We start from the raw sequence: 14,697 nt of genomic DNA on the forward strand, positions 1-14,697 counted from the left end.
GGTAGCCCATCTGATATCCAATAGCTCCATAAAATAATCCTGATGACCACATACCGATTATCTACCATCTTCGAGCCGCCGATATTCGTCATTGTACCTTTTTCATAGAGTGTGAATAAAAGATTCAAATCGCCGGCCTTCACTACTCAAATTTGAAAAGCGTGGAAACTGCATTTTGTAATTTGCATTGGAGGCATGATTCACGTCGATATCTGAATGACTGGTCACACCTGTATGGTCACATCTTTATAAAGGAAGATTGGTCTTATTAAAATCAATATTGATATTTAAATTTACATTTTTGTTAAAAAAATTTATAATGCAATATATCAGGGGGTGTTTAAATTTTTCTATGTGTATAGTTGCTTTAATTTTCTCGGTTCCCAACATTTATGTTTACTATTTGTTATATGCATTCGTTTTCATATCAGTTTTCTTTTCATTTTTTTTATTGATCTGCATCAACAGTTTTTACAGATACACTTGCATTGTAAGATTGTAAAATAATTGCATGTTTCCTTTACAAATTTGATAATATAAGTTTTATTTATACAGAGACTCTCCCGGGGTATCTTATGTTGCGATAACAGGTAAATAAAAAAGTAATAAGTCTTGTCGTATATACCACGTCTTATGATTCATCGCTTTTAATGGTACATTTAGCAAATGTACATACACCACATCCTCAATTTTTACTTCAAGGTAGATTAAAATCAACTTTCCTGTTTGGTAATGTAAAACAATTATTTTAAATTCAATTTAAAAGACAACTTGACTTCCTCCTAGATATACAACGAGTAACATTTACCCCTAGATTAACTTTAACAAGCTTCATATAGAAGGGTAAGTTTAATAATACTACGTCTTGAAAAAATGAATCATATCATGCAAGTATACCATTTCATATATTGAATATATCGGTTTTATACAGTTTTTATAATAACAACTTTTGACTGCAGAATTCATGTTTTGTCGCGTTACCTATTGTGTGGTAGGACAACTTGGTACTCGGTCAGGTAAGAGCAACATAAAGAAGTAAAAAATAATTCGTTTACATCAATTCGGCGGTTATACAACTATGCTTAATATAACACGTATTTAGGTGACTCATAGATAAATGTATGATTGGGTTTCATGGTTATTATTATTTAATATTACCTACATGTGCATTATATATTTGTGTATTAAGGTAATCTAGCCAGGGATAACATTTTTTACATCAACGAAGTTCCGTATTCAAACCGATGCAGCTGCTATGAGAAAGCCAATGATGAGCAGTTTGATCGCTTCTCGCTGCTTATGAATCTACTCCGAAGTCGTCAGGAACTGTTAATTAAATTCATTGTTGTCTTACTCGAGTTCCCGTTGTTGCTTAAAAAGTTCCGTACTATGAAACTGCTTACTTCAAATGAAATGTTAACGCTTGATATCTTTTAGCTTCAATTATGCCTAAATAAATGCATATTGTTTTTAAAAAACTTATGTTAATTTCAGATATAGCCATGCACATACATGTCATCTTATTTATTGTCAAGATTTCATCTCTATTGGTTGCAGCACAAAGTAAGCATATGAGGAAGTATAACATCCTCCATCTTAAATAAAGCTTTTATCATATAGCTGGTATAATTAGGAAGCCAAATGGAAAATATCGATTTGATGAAAAATCATAAACACATATACATTTTTTTTATGTAAAATATATGCATGTAAGCATTATTATCTTTTATAGAATACTCAAAATATTTTTAAAGACTAGATGCTAGAGCATCCTGATTCCCCTTTTTTGGGGGACATTTTGGTTGACATCATTGAGACTCCCCCTTTAAAAAAAGTTCTAGATCTGCGACTGCATACTGTGTCTTATGTGTATCACTTTTATAAACAATTTTTATATTCAAACTGATGAAAGGTGTACAAACATGTACATGCACTTGTCGAATTAGAGCACTTCGCATTTTGTTTTGTAGTATACCTTGAATAAACAATTCAAACTCCGTTCAATTTAATTATTCTATATGTCAAAATATAGTTAATACAAGGGATATAATTGCAAATGTTCTATTATCCTTCACGCAGAGCTTGATTCATCATGCACTTTATCAAATATGGGGAGCTATTATGCACAACTATATCTTTGAAAATGAAATTGTATAGATAGAAAACCAGAATAACAAATATAGTTAAGAGGTCGGGCATAGAGCAGACATTTACCCCGAGATATGCAAACGACGCGAAGCTATGTGTTATTAATGGAGTTACCTAAAAAAAATATATATTTTTCATTCTTTAAATTTGATGGTCCTGGTTAGATCTGACTGTACCTTTAGACTGCAATTTGCAACATGAAGGTGAACCCATAATCATGTGATGTACAGACGAAATATGTTTCAAAGGATGTTGTATAGTTGCCAACAAGACAAATGTAAACAGATTAAAAAACTGTCAACAACTACATTTTCAAGTAATTGTTTTGCATTTAACAATGGACATTTACATCTTACTTTTAAGAAGAGGATCCTTTCTGCAATATAATCTACAAAATGTAGTTTCAGGGAAATTAATACTTTTTAGAACACATACTATGATCTTTTTTGTGTTTGTAAATATCCAAATGTGTATTTGTAGTGTTATCATAGTTTATAGATAAATATCTAGGAAAAACCCAGCAAAGTAGTAAACAAGGAATACAAAAACGCAATAAGAAACAAAAATTGCGTTTTTATACAAACCCTTTTCACTAAGTTTAGATACAAGTAAAATTGAATAAAAAACTATTTAATTTTACATGAAAGGTAGGCGAATATGTATGAACAAATACATTGTACCTGAGTGTGTGAACCATAAACTTTACCATAAAGATCCCTATCGGATGTTTTGATTTGATTTTATATACATAAAAAGTAAGATCATAAGGAAAGAGGAAAGTGTTTAGAAAAACTACAGAAAGTGACAGATAAAATTGAATAAAGGTATAATATTGTAGATTTAAATCGACTGTTACGCATTATAAAGTTGCAAAACTTTAAATTGAAATTTCTTTTGTAAAGTCTGTTGAATTGTTAAAATAAAATACTGTGACTAAAGATTTTTACTTCTAAGTCATTTTGTCTCTGGTGGGGAGTTCTCTCAGTAGCAATTTACCATATATTCTTACTTGTATATTTAAATCCGACTGAAAGACTTGATCAGTGTATGTTTTGTATTTCAATACATACATGTAATGTTCAGTCAATTAAATATCTCCAAAAACACTCTGTGGTACTTTATTACGTTTCTGTTATTGTGTTTTATTGCACGATACAGTTTATTCGTGTTCTTTCATGATATATTTGATCTGACACGGATCCACAGTAATAAAAATAGATTTAGTATTGCATTTGCTTTAATAATGTTTAAAAAAGGGAAGGGATGCACTGTGGTGCAACAATTTGCGAGATTCAGGTTTCGCTGATGAGGAGAGACACGTAGCTGCAGTTTAAACAATGTTGTTCTTGCGGCCATAGATAAAAAGCATTTGCATTTCGTATTTTTTAATCTGTATTTCTTAACCTTTCATTACATTTAAACTAATCTTAAGATAAATTTGATCAATATTATAAGTCATCTTGTACATATTTGAAACTTGAGGTCTTCAGCTATTTTTTCAACCTCAACTAGTTTAGTTATATAAATGAATTGCTTATATGGAATATGTCAAAGTGACAAAAATCCGACCAAAAACAATAAACAGTAAAAAGCCACTAATTGGTCTTCAACGCAGCGAGCAAATCGCCCTCCCGGAGGCAAACTCCAATCGGCTACTAAAATAAATGTATGATGGTTCAAATAAATAGACACCCAACTTCACATGACGAAACGTTTAACGTACATGTGAACCAAGTATAAACATAACAAAGTCTTACCTACTTAATCTATAACGTCGATGATCTCGTGGAAGCTTTTAAAGTCGTTGGTTCAAACAATGACCAGATTATACATAAAACTGAAAAATAGTTCTAGTCCACAAAAGAAATATTATCCAAATCTCATTATAATTAAAAATCATGATCTCGTCCTGAATATGCATGTGATCTGCTGTTGGACGTTAAACAATCGTTCGTCATCGTCAGCTTATGTACTTAATCAATCTACCATGATATAAAAAAAAACAAGTTTAGTGTAAAGATCATCATATAGCGTCTTTGTCAAATTTGCATTATAATATACAAGTATGATTTCATGCAAAATAAACACTCAGCATATACTTTAACTGATCGAAATTCATACATGTATAAACAGTTCTTTTATAATTGTTAGTCATCTTAATTTTAAACTGGTGTTTTAAACATGAATCAATAGTCAAAAGCTTAAAGACGGTCTTTAGTGTAGTTTTTAATGAAATTATTGGCTTGAATCATTAAACTTACTCAAGGAGGAATACGGTCCGTATGTATAACACAAATTGAATTTAGTATTCCTTCAGTCGAACTTACATTTTACTTAAAAGTCCCTTAGTAAAGTGAAATTCTTGAGTCGTATGCACCTTTTTAAATATTTACTTGATTGAATAATGCATACTTTTGTGGAGAAAGGCGTCATTAATGGTTGCTTGAAATTGAACTGATTCGTTACAATCTAAAATGTCCAAATTTTTTTTTAATTTGGGCCAAAAAAAAGAAGGGAAAAATAATGTTTAAATGTACGAGCGTGGAATAAAAAGCATTTTCTGAAAACAACATAACCAGGAAAATCAAAATGATTGGAAGGATATAATAAATGTCAAATATAAAAGGTAAAGTAAGATCTAGAAGATCCATGGAATGAATGTCATAAGCAGACTTAAAGTATTTGATAACTTGCATGACGTGTGCACGGGGTGATCATAATGTTTCAACCAAATGTGACAGCAACTCGAACGGTAAATTCAAAAGGGCAAGTCCCAAAAAATGAGAAATTTAAAAGAACAAATACCAACAGAACGACTAGAACTGTCATATTTCTGACTTGGTACAGACATGTCTAGACTCTGTGTTATAGCTACTCATTGGTCACCAAGCGTGTTAAATACTTATGTCTAGTGAAATATGTAGTAAAACATCAAAGTAAATGATATGAATATTTTAGTAAAATCTACGTCTAGGTTAGTCATTAAAAAGGTATATACTATGCAAGTTAGAGTGAGGGACTTCCCCCAAGCACTTTGTTCCATAGCATATACTTTTTCTTTTTACAGATTATCCAATTTAACACATATTTACAACTCGAGTAATCTTTCAATTGGTATATTGGTGGTTGACTTCTTGAATCACAGTTGTTAGTAAACCGGATCTCAATAGCAAAGTTTTGTTTTGTAAATCTACTCACTATTATAATTGTAAAATATGCAATTTCAAAAAGCTCTCGACTCCAGAATGAAAAGATGGTAGTGGTTTGTGTAAGTATGTGTATTGGTATAAAGCAGTGTTTTGCTATACGTTTTTTTCTTTACATGGTAAGATGATCAAATGAATTGACAGAAAGAAGGCAACACATAAAATGCAGTGGCAGCTGTTAATGATTTGAAAGCATTTGTAAATTTTACAGTAAGACTTATAAAAAAATATTCACGAATCGCTCCCAGGCAGGGTTTGGATACATTGTAATTGCTTATACTTTGCAAAAATGTATTTAAATTTTGCAGTTCGGAGTCATCTTTCGGCATCATATGAAATAGTGAGTCATTAGTTTTCACTTTGATTCTTTAGTATCCTGTTTTTAAGATCTTCGGATCTAAATATAAAAAAAGAAGATGTGGTATGATTGCCAATGAGACAACTTTCCACAAGAGACAAACATGGCACAGCAATTAACAACTATAGGTCACCTTACGGTCTTCAATAATGAGCAAAGCCCATACCGCATAGTAAGCTATAAACGGGTCCGAAAAGACAATCTAAAACAATTCAAACGAGACAAATAACATTATATTGGTGATTATTTTTGTCCGAGCGATAGTGGGACAATTAGGGTAATTTCTATGTCTGATGTGTACAAGTGTAGAGTGTTTGTATAGGCTCTTCCGTGAATCTCCCGTTTTTGTTTGTAAACAAGAAAACGACAGGCATTGTGATTTTTCAGAGGGATGAGTTTTGAAGAACGAGCATGAATGGTTGTCGTATCTTGGTCAAACATGTCAATTTCTAATTGCAACACATTACAGTCACGATAAATGAGTTAGTAAAAATATGTGCATCATTTAAGACTTTGGAAGTGTTTTAAATTTTTAAAATATGTTAAATGCATGTCAATGTGCTTAAATTCATTATTCAGCAGTCGTCAATAAACGCATGTGCAAACGAATTTTATTGGATTTAGTGTATGGGTTTATTCACAACTGTCAAAGCGAAAGAAGCACGTCATATTAGAATTATGCACAACAATGAACGGAAAACAAATATGTAACACATAAACCAACGACAATCACTGAATTACAGGCTCCTAACTTGGGACAGACACATACATACATAAACTATGATAACAATGATTTGTAACATGTAAATAGTTTGTCATTATAGATAGCTATATATAGTCTAAAGGATAGGTATTAAAAAGCAACTACAAACTAAGTTCAAAAATAAGAGATTTCCGTTTTTTGCAATTAAAAGTTAAAACGTAAAGATTTATCAGCATATGTATATACCATAATATATACTAGGTTGCACATTCTCTTCAGACATTATCACCGTTTATCAATGGAAGACATCACCTTGATCATGTATAAAATATTTAAGGTCTGGAGCTTGCATGTCTTTAACTGCTAGTAGTTCTTTACCATTATATGTTCCATTGTCATTTTGCTTAGTTTCTTTTGTTAAGAGAACATGTTTAACCCCGCCGTATTCTGCATTTATGTGCCTGTTCAAAGTCAGGAGCCTGTTATTCAGTGATTTTCTTTTGTTGATGTGTTACATAAATTATTTGTTTTTCTTTCATTTTTTTGTACATAAATTAGGCCATTATTATTATGGGGGGGGGGGGGGCATCATTGTTTGAATTGTTTTACATTTGTCATTCCGGGAGTCAGGATGGCTCGTTATCACATAGCAAAAATCTCTGTATCCATAATAATGAACCGTCACTAAAGTGAATTTTTAAGTCAATAGTTTGTGATGGTTTTTTTTTTTAAAACAAAACTATTTAACGGCATCATCAAACACTCACATGACTGATTCATATACTTTATTTTAAAATAAAAAGTACATGTATGGGAAGTTTTCTTCATGGGAAAGTATACTGTTAATAGAAGAAGGCAAAGAAAAATGCATGATTTTGTTTGTAGCCGAACGTCCAGGGGCAAATGTTTCATTCATGTTCAGATCGAGTATATTTTCTGACGTTCCAGACTCCCAGATATCCTTTATAATCGTTATGGATAAGTCTGGCTAACATTGACGAGATGGTGCAAATGCATATAGTTTTTTTACGTTATACCCTTTTTTCATTTATATCCCATAATTCATCCACTGCACAATTTTCGTTTGAACATTTGTCAAAACAGAAACTTAAATCATGAATGTAAATCCAAGGCAAACAAGGTAAATTACGATTAAAATTCCATGAATTAAATGCAGAGTTATATTTAGGAAGAGACCGTTAAAAACGGGGAACGAGGAAACGTAAACAATGATGTTTCATATGCAATCTTATAAAAATATTTCTCCGATGAGTTGGATAACCTTCTATCCACTTCAATATTTGTACATGTAACATTTGATCAGTAAAAAATATAGAAAATCTGCTTTTACATAGCAAAGTAATTGGAAGTGATTTTTTTCTTCTAAATTCTAAAGTGCCTTACTGCAGTGACGTCATTTAGAACTGTTCTACAGTCCTGACTGATTTAGTCAGTTCTGCTGACAGTTCTACGGTTTACGGTTAGAACTAGAACAGTTATAGACAGTTCTACCATAGAACTGATCCTGACAGATCTACCTAAAACTGATTTAGTCAGTTCTACTTAGAACTGATTCTGACAGTTCTACTAAGAACAGTTCTAGGGTAGAACTGTTCTAGGTAGAATTGTTCTAGGACAGGTTAGAACAGTTCTATGACAAATTATTCTGACAGTTCAAATGAGAGGTTAGAAGTGATCTCCACTGTAACTGTATGCATATAGGACCTCGTATGCAATTTATATTGAACCACCTTGCTTCATAATGTACATTTCAATATTCGAAATAATGTAAGACATTGTACCACAGCCTAACTGCAACGTAAATAAACAATGTATACATATAGACAACCACATGATAGATACATTATTTTGGAAAATAATATATAGAGCAGATCGGTAATCAACGAGAAGGTTTTCACATCAACTCTTGATTACTTACAGTAAGTGAAGAGATGAATGACCGTTTGGTTCAACCAAGGGCTATTCAATGCTAATGACAAACATTAATCTCATGATAATGTTGAATACACATGAACAATTGGGTTGCCAAAAAACTGTTTTCCTAAAACAAAGACTAAGGATACACAAAATAACATTTGAGTGCGATGTTATACCATCACATCAGTTAATTTCTTGACAGAGTGTTTCACTATGAATGTTGTCACAAAATATTTCATCGCATATGATCATGAATATACGGTATACAAAATACAAATTAAAATGACAATAAAATTAATTCCAGAAAATATGGCTTCAGAAGGACAGGCGACACAGAGTTCAACATATGGAACATATTATGCAAACTTGGCTATTAAAGGCGGCCCTGCAGATGTCTACAATTATTACGAATGTACATACACAGATATAAACAAGCTTACGGCATGGTGGGGTGTGAAACTCCTTCAACTTGCTTACGTGACAAATATTGAGATATACTATCATAATACTGGTTAGTATCAGTACTTTTTAAAACATTAATTTACTGTGAATGAATTGAGATTGATGAAGGCAATCAATCCCAGAGTTAAACTATCCGTGTCTAATTTTCCAGTATGTTCAGCATGTTGGGTGTTTTTAAGGCATTTTAACAGTTTTATCAAAAGGAAACAATACTGGATAAGAATATTATTGGATTCACGACACAAGAGCGAATACACATATTTCTTCGCCAATTATTTTGCCTTGAGAGTAGTGATTTGAGCTGTGTCAATATGTTTATATCGTGGAATTTAAGAATGAAATCAGTTTATTTAGTTTTTGTGACAAGTTCTGAAACGGCTAGAAAAAAAAAGATTGATAACATTACTTTTGTCGCGTTTGCTTGTCAGATGTAAAGCTTAGGGTTGCAGTTGGAGTACACATCACCCTTTCACTCCACGTTATAAATTTTATTTGTCAAAGGGATCGAGGGATGTTAACAGTTCATATTAAAGCCACGACTTATAATTTAAATGTCAGGGAACTAACAAATATTGATATCAAATTCGAACTGTAAAATTTTATCTATGGACTGACAAATTTTAACTTGGAACTGAAAATATCAGTTTGGAATGGATTTTGACTTTGAAAAAGATTAACTTGGAATTATGACTTTTATTGTATATCATGTTTTATTGCGTTTTCTGAGAAATGTGAAATTAACCCCATTATCTTTAAAAGGCAACTTTTTTTATAAAGTAAAAACAATGGAAATAGCGTGAACATTTTCAGGCTGCGTTTAAACAGTGATGAAGAGGAGGACATTTTTGCGTCCGTCTAGAATTTTAAAACATACCAAAGGAATATTGAATTTCATAAGTTGAAGGAAAACATACAATTTCATTGTAAAAAAACGAAAACGACGGAAAAGTGGTTTATTTCAATAAACGACTAGATCTGTTATGTCCCTTTGAGCATGTTGAGAAAACAACATGGTGTTGAAGGAAAAGCCGGATGTTTTCAACAGATGATGAAATTGACGATGAACGATTGAAATATATGCAGAAAACATTCGTAAATATAGCTCAACACATGCAACATGCAGACTTCTAATACGTTCAGGTATTTCACATCCAATTTTTTATGGTAATATTCTTTATAAAGCACAAAGGTGTCAGAACTTACAAAACCTTTGAATAGACTTATTAAGAAGGGATATAATTACGATACTGTTGTCAAGTCATTAAAGATTGCATATTTTGGCGTTAATATTGAGTCACTGATAAGGTCTTTGCATCGGAACTAAACACATTATTTTTTTAAAAACAGTTGTTGGCATGACACGGGTTATGTTCTTCTCATATATGTTATGATGGTATGATACTAAACCCCTAACGGGAAGGATTGTGCCTGATGTTCATATGATGAAATCATAATCTTTTAGTCAGTTTAATTGAAGTCTGGAGCTGGCATGTCAGTTAACTGCTAGTAGTCTGTTGTTATTTATGTATTATTGTCATTTTGTTTATTTTCTTTGGTTACATCTTCTGACAATCGGACTCGGATTTCTCTTGAACTGAATTTTAATGTGCGTATTGTTATGCGTTTACTTTACTACATTGGTTAGAGGTATAGGGGGAGGGTTGAGATCTCACAAACATGTTTAACCCCGCCGCATTTTTGCGCCTGTCCCAAGTCAGGAGCCTCTGGCCTTTGTTAGTCTTGTATTATTTTAATTTTAGTTTCTTGTGTACAATTTGGAAATTAGTATGGCGTTCATAATCACTGGACTAGTATATATTTGTTTAGGGGCTAGCTGAAGGACGCCTCCGGGTGCGGGAATTTCTCGCTACATTGAAGACCTGTTGGTGACCCTCTGCTGTTGTTTTTTATTTGGTCGGGTTGTTGTCTCTTTGACACATTCCCCATTTCCATTCTCAATTTTAGTATGTACAACACTTTACCACTGTTAAAATGCTATATGTAAAGATGGTCATTAAATAAATTCGGTACACAGGAAACTAGTGACCTATTTAGATATATACGGGTTAAAAAATTCCGAAATACGATTTGAGCTTCGATCTCCCCCTATTTGGAATTTAATATCCCAATATATCATATATAGTATAAGGTCATGTACCAACGGTGTAAACAAAAATATGGCAAGAAAAAAATTAGAAATATCAAACGATTTTGTCGTTCAGCAAATATTTAATGGTGTGTGCGTAAAGTAAAATATTGTATTGTTTTCACTGATATATTCAATGTAGTATTTGTTTATGATTAGTACCATGTACAATGTAATAATCACAAAGAAATCAGTCTATGTTTACTTACTATCACTTACTATTCTCTTTATCAATGCCAAATGTATTCAATATAGAGCACTATACCATCTCATTAATCAATATTATCAGAACTATATATATGTACATGATATATTTAATTATAATATTTTACAAAGCAAAACAAAGAATGGATGGTTTTAGCCTGTATTTGTCCAATGGAACGATTGATGCGGTTGATAAATCGTTATGCTACAGAGATACGACAGCAGGGTTACCAAACATTACCCAGAATATTAACTGTAATACGCTCACCAATAGTGTTTATATATTCAACAATAGATCAAGCTCTTCAGCAATAATACAACTGTGCTATATAGCAATATACGGTTGGTATTTGCAGTTATATGCTTGTTTTTTTCATAGTTTTCTTAATCATTATCAGTTTAAATTTCACATAGCAATTGATCAATTTTCAATGAAATAAAATCGTAAATAATAACTCTGCATATAACTGTTTGCCTTATAAAGCCTATGGGTAGACATTCCAGTCAGTATATGTTACTAGTAGAGGTCGGTCATTTAGATACGCATTAACCGTATCATATACGTTGACGTATACGCATCTGCAGATATAACAAAAAATAGTATTGATCCCGAACTTTATTTGTATATACTTTCAATAATGCAACTTTCAAAGAAGATTTGTTGAAAAAAAATTAATTCAAAGATATCGATATGCAGAATATTCACGATGCGGAATGTTCTAGTATACATTTCATCTTTACGGGCTTTAGAAACAGGACAAATAATCATGGCTTATCTGGTTTTCTCCTGTTTCGTTGTAAATGGTGTCCAAATATTTATTTTCCCAAAAAATATACATGTATTGATTTTTATTCCTTCTAAACTATATCCCTACCAGGTAAATTAAGCTTATACGTAAATTTCTATTGAACAGATTTCATATTACTAATAGCTAGTGATAGCTGCACGTGAAATTCACTTGAAAACAGTTAAGAAAGATCGAGTTTTTGTGGAACATGTAACTTACTTTAAAAGATATTCCGAGTAGTTAGTACAGTTAGCAGGCATGATAGGCGTGAATCCGGTGAAGACAATTTATGTATCTATCACTTATTTATGACAAAATCGCAAATGAACAATAGTTATAGTTCCTTGCATGTATATAAGTAGTACATTTGAATTTTTTGTGTTTATTCGGTCAAGATTTTGCAATATTTTACGTGTTTTATAAAAGAATCGTGTAAGAGTTTCGTGTCACTGCCTTCCTTTAAGTCGATGTTATACCTCATTTTTTGCAAAAGACCATCAAATTGTATTAATTTTAATAGGATCCAATTAGATTAAAAAAAATGAAGCACAACTTCTAAAAGTCTTCAGCTCGGGATCACATAATATTTGTTGGCATCTATGCAGATGCGTATACTATCAGATTATTACATGGCATTTTTCATATCGCATGTATTATCAGCCCTAGGTTCAATATCAGCCCAAGAGCCGCACGGCTCGAGGGCTGATATTGACCGAGGGCTGATAATACATACGATATGAAAAATGACATGTTATGATCTTTTTATCATATGCTTCAACAGTAGAGAAAAATAACACATTCATGTATTGATCCTTTTACGTGGTTCCCGAAGTTTAAAGAGTAAAAAAGTTCACGGCCGTCGGGCCCAAAATTTGATTTATTAAATATGAAACCTTTCTATCATATGCCTCAGAGAGAGAGAAAGAAACCATTTTAATATGGACGAATCGGCAAAAAAATAATTCAACAATATACCTTATGATTATTGTTTGGAAAAGTCAACTTTTTAAAGAAACTTTCTAAATTATGTTTCAGAAAAACTTAAAAAATGCATTAAATAATTTGTTTGTTTGTTTTTATTTTTATTTTTTTATTATTTTAAACAATATACTTTCCAGTATTAAAATAATTGTTTTGTACACTACTTTGTAATGTTTTTCACTGAAAACGTAGCATTGAGGTGTATTTTCCGGAATTGGCCGAGTATTACCGGAATGCCATGTGATAACGTTACGGAAAGGCATGTGATAACAATCGAAGCATGTGATAAACTTTTCATATCAGCCCGCTAAGCACCAATTCGAAAAATATGAAATTTACGTCAATTTAATGCTATTATCATACGGTAAAATTTATGTGTTATTTAGTCTAAGTATATGATAAGTCAACGTATATAATACGGCTGATACGTTGTTAAATGACCGACCTCTAGGTGTCCAATTTTAAGACAAAGGTAAAACGTGATTAATATTTTGCGACATGGAAAGGTACACACTGATATCTTGTTGAAATGGGAAAAAAGAGGAATCAGTATTCATTAGAGACGGTAAAATGGAAAGGATGGTTTCAGTGTATTTAATATTTTTTAACAACATTAACATTTTATTCATCAAGTTTTCAATATATTTGAATTGATTACATCTGTTTTTTTTTGTATCCCAAAGTTAAATGTAGGTGACTTATTTAGGATTATCTTCATCTTCTATAAACATGTACATGTTTAGTACTTAGTTTATATCATGGAGCATCGAGGAACTCATTAATATTTTGTTAAAGACACACACAAATCCCAGTCGGTTATGGTATGTGCAATTCAGTGGGAATGTCGTTCGTGCATCAGCCTAAACTCCGCATAAAACGTTTCATCGACAGCCTTAACATGTATTTCTTCTGGTTTCTTTTTAGAAAAAAAGAAATCCAAAAATTAAGCAATACTCTCATTTTAAAAGAAAGCCCGGCACACCTTATATTCACAGGCGTGTTTGAGTTGTCTGTTTTCTTTTTGAAAAACCTACAAATAAACAGATATGATTCATTATCTCGACTCAAAATAACGCTTTTTTTGCATATTTTGACTTCGTTTTTTTATAATAACATTAACTTTTTACAGGACCAAAAAAATTGGAAATAATATATTGTTCATGCAAAATGACTTTCTTATGAGTTCTAACACAGAGTAAATATGTTAAAAAAACCCAAATGTAAACCTTAAAAAAAACCGAGTTATTAAAAAAAATAATTTGATAATTGTTTTTTCAACTGTCGAAAATTCCCACTTATAACCGACCAGACAATAGTTTAAAGTTCACAAAGATACGTACATTAAATAAGAATGTATCGATAGTACTGTAGATACGTTTGTCTTTTCTGAATATAACTGCCATGCATGTTAGGATCGTAATTCCGCTTCATATTTTAGTTCGTTTACGATATTGAAAACGTTATGTAATGTATCAAGTGAACGGCCTAGAACACATACAATGAAAAATAACGTGCTCCTACTGTTGTGACCATAACAAGCCAAAACATGTTTTTTCATACCTTTGAATGACATTGATATTTTCTATGTTAAGTGCCATATTTTCTAAAATTGTTAACTTATTAGAATAAAAAAATCTCGTTTGTTTATAGATTTATTTCAAACAACTTTTTTAATGCTAAATTCCCCCAAAATATACAAGGACATTCATAGATTTGGTTGCCACGCGAACTGTAACCTAGCTTTTTTTCTAGAGAAATTTCTT

The 14,697-nt window shown here is 31.7% G+C and overlaps 1 protein-coding gene across 1 annotated transcript in view; it reads left to right on the top strand.

The window, feature by feature from the left end:
* The first annotated feature begins 734 nt into the window (after window positions 1–734).
* LOC139487891 (receptor-type tyrosine-protein phosphatase T-like) overlaps window positions 735–14,697 on the top strand; it is a 41,758-nt gene continuing 27,795 nt past the window's right edge. The window contains exons 1-4 of the mRNA XM_071273083.1: window positions 735–843; window positions 1,495–1,563; window positions 8,658–8,864; window positions 11,298–11,507. Coding sequence (XP_071129184.1) covers window positions 1,503–1,563; window positions 8,658–8,864; window positions 11,298–11,507 — 478 coding nt within the window. The 5' untranslated portion in view covers window positions 735–843; window positions 1,495–1,502. The remainder of the gene's footprint in view (window positions 844–1,494; window positions 1,564–8,657; window positions 8,865–11,297; window positions 11,508–14,697) is intronic.

The sequence above is a fragment of the Mytilus edulis genome, chromosome 1, assembly GCF_963676685.1.
Source record: "Mytilus edulis chromosome 1, xbMytEdul2.2, whole genome shotgun sequence".
Lineage (NCBI taxonomy): Eukaryota > Metazoa > Mollusca > Bivalvia > Mytilida > Mytilidae > Mytilus > Mytilus edulis.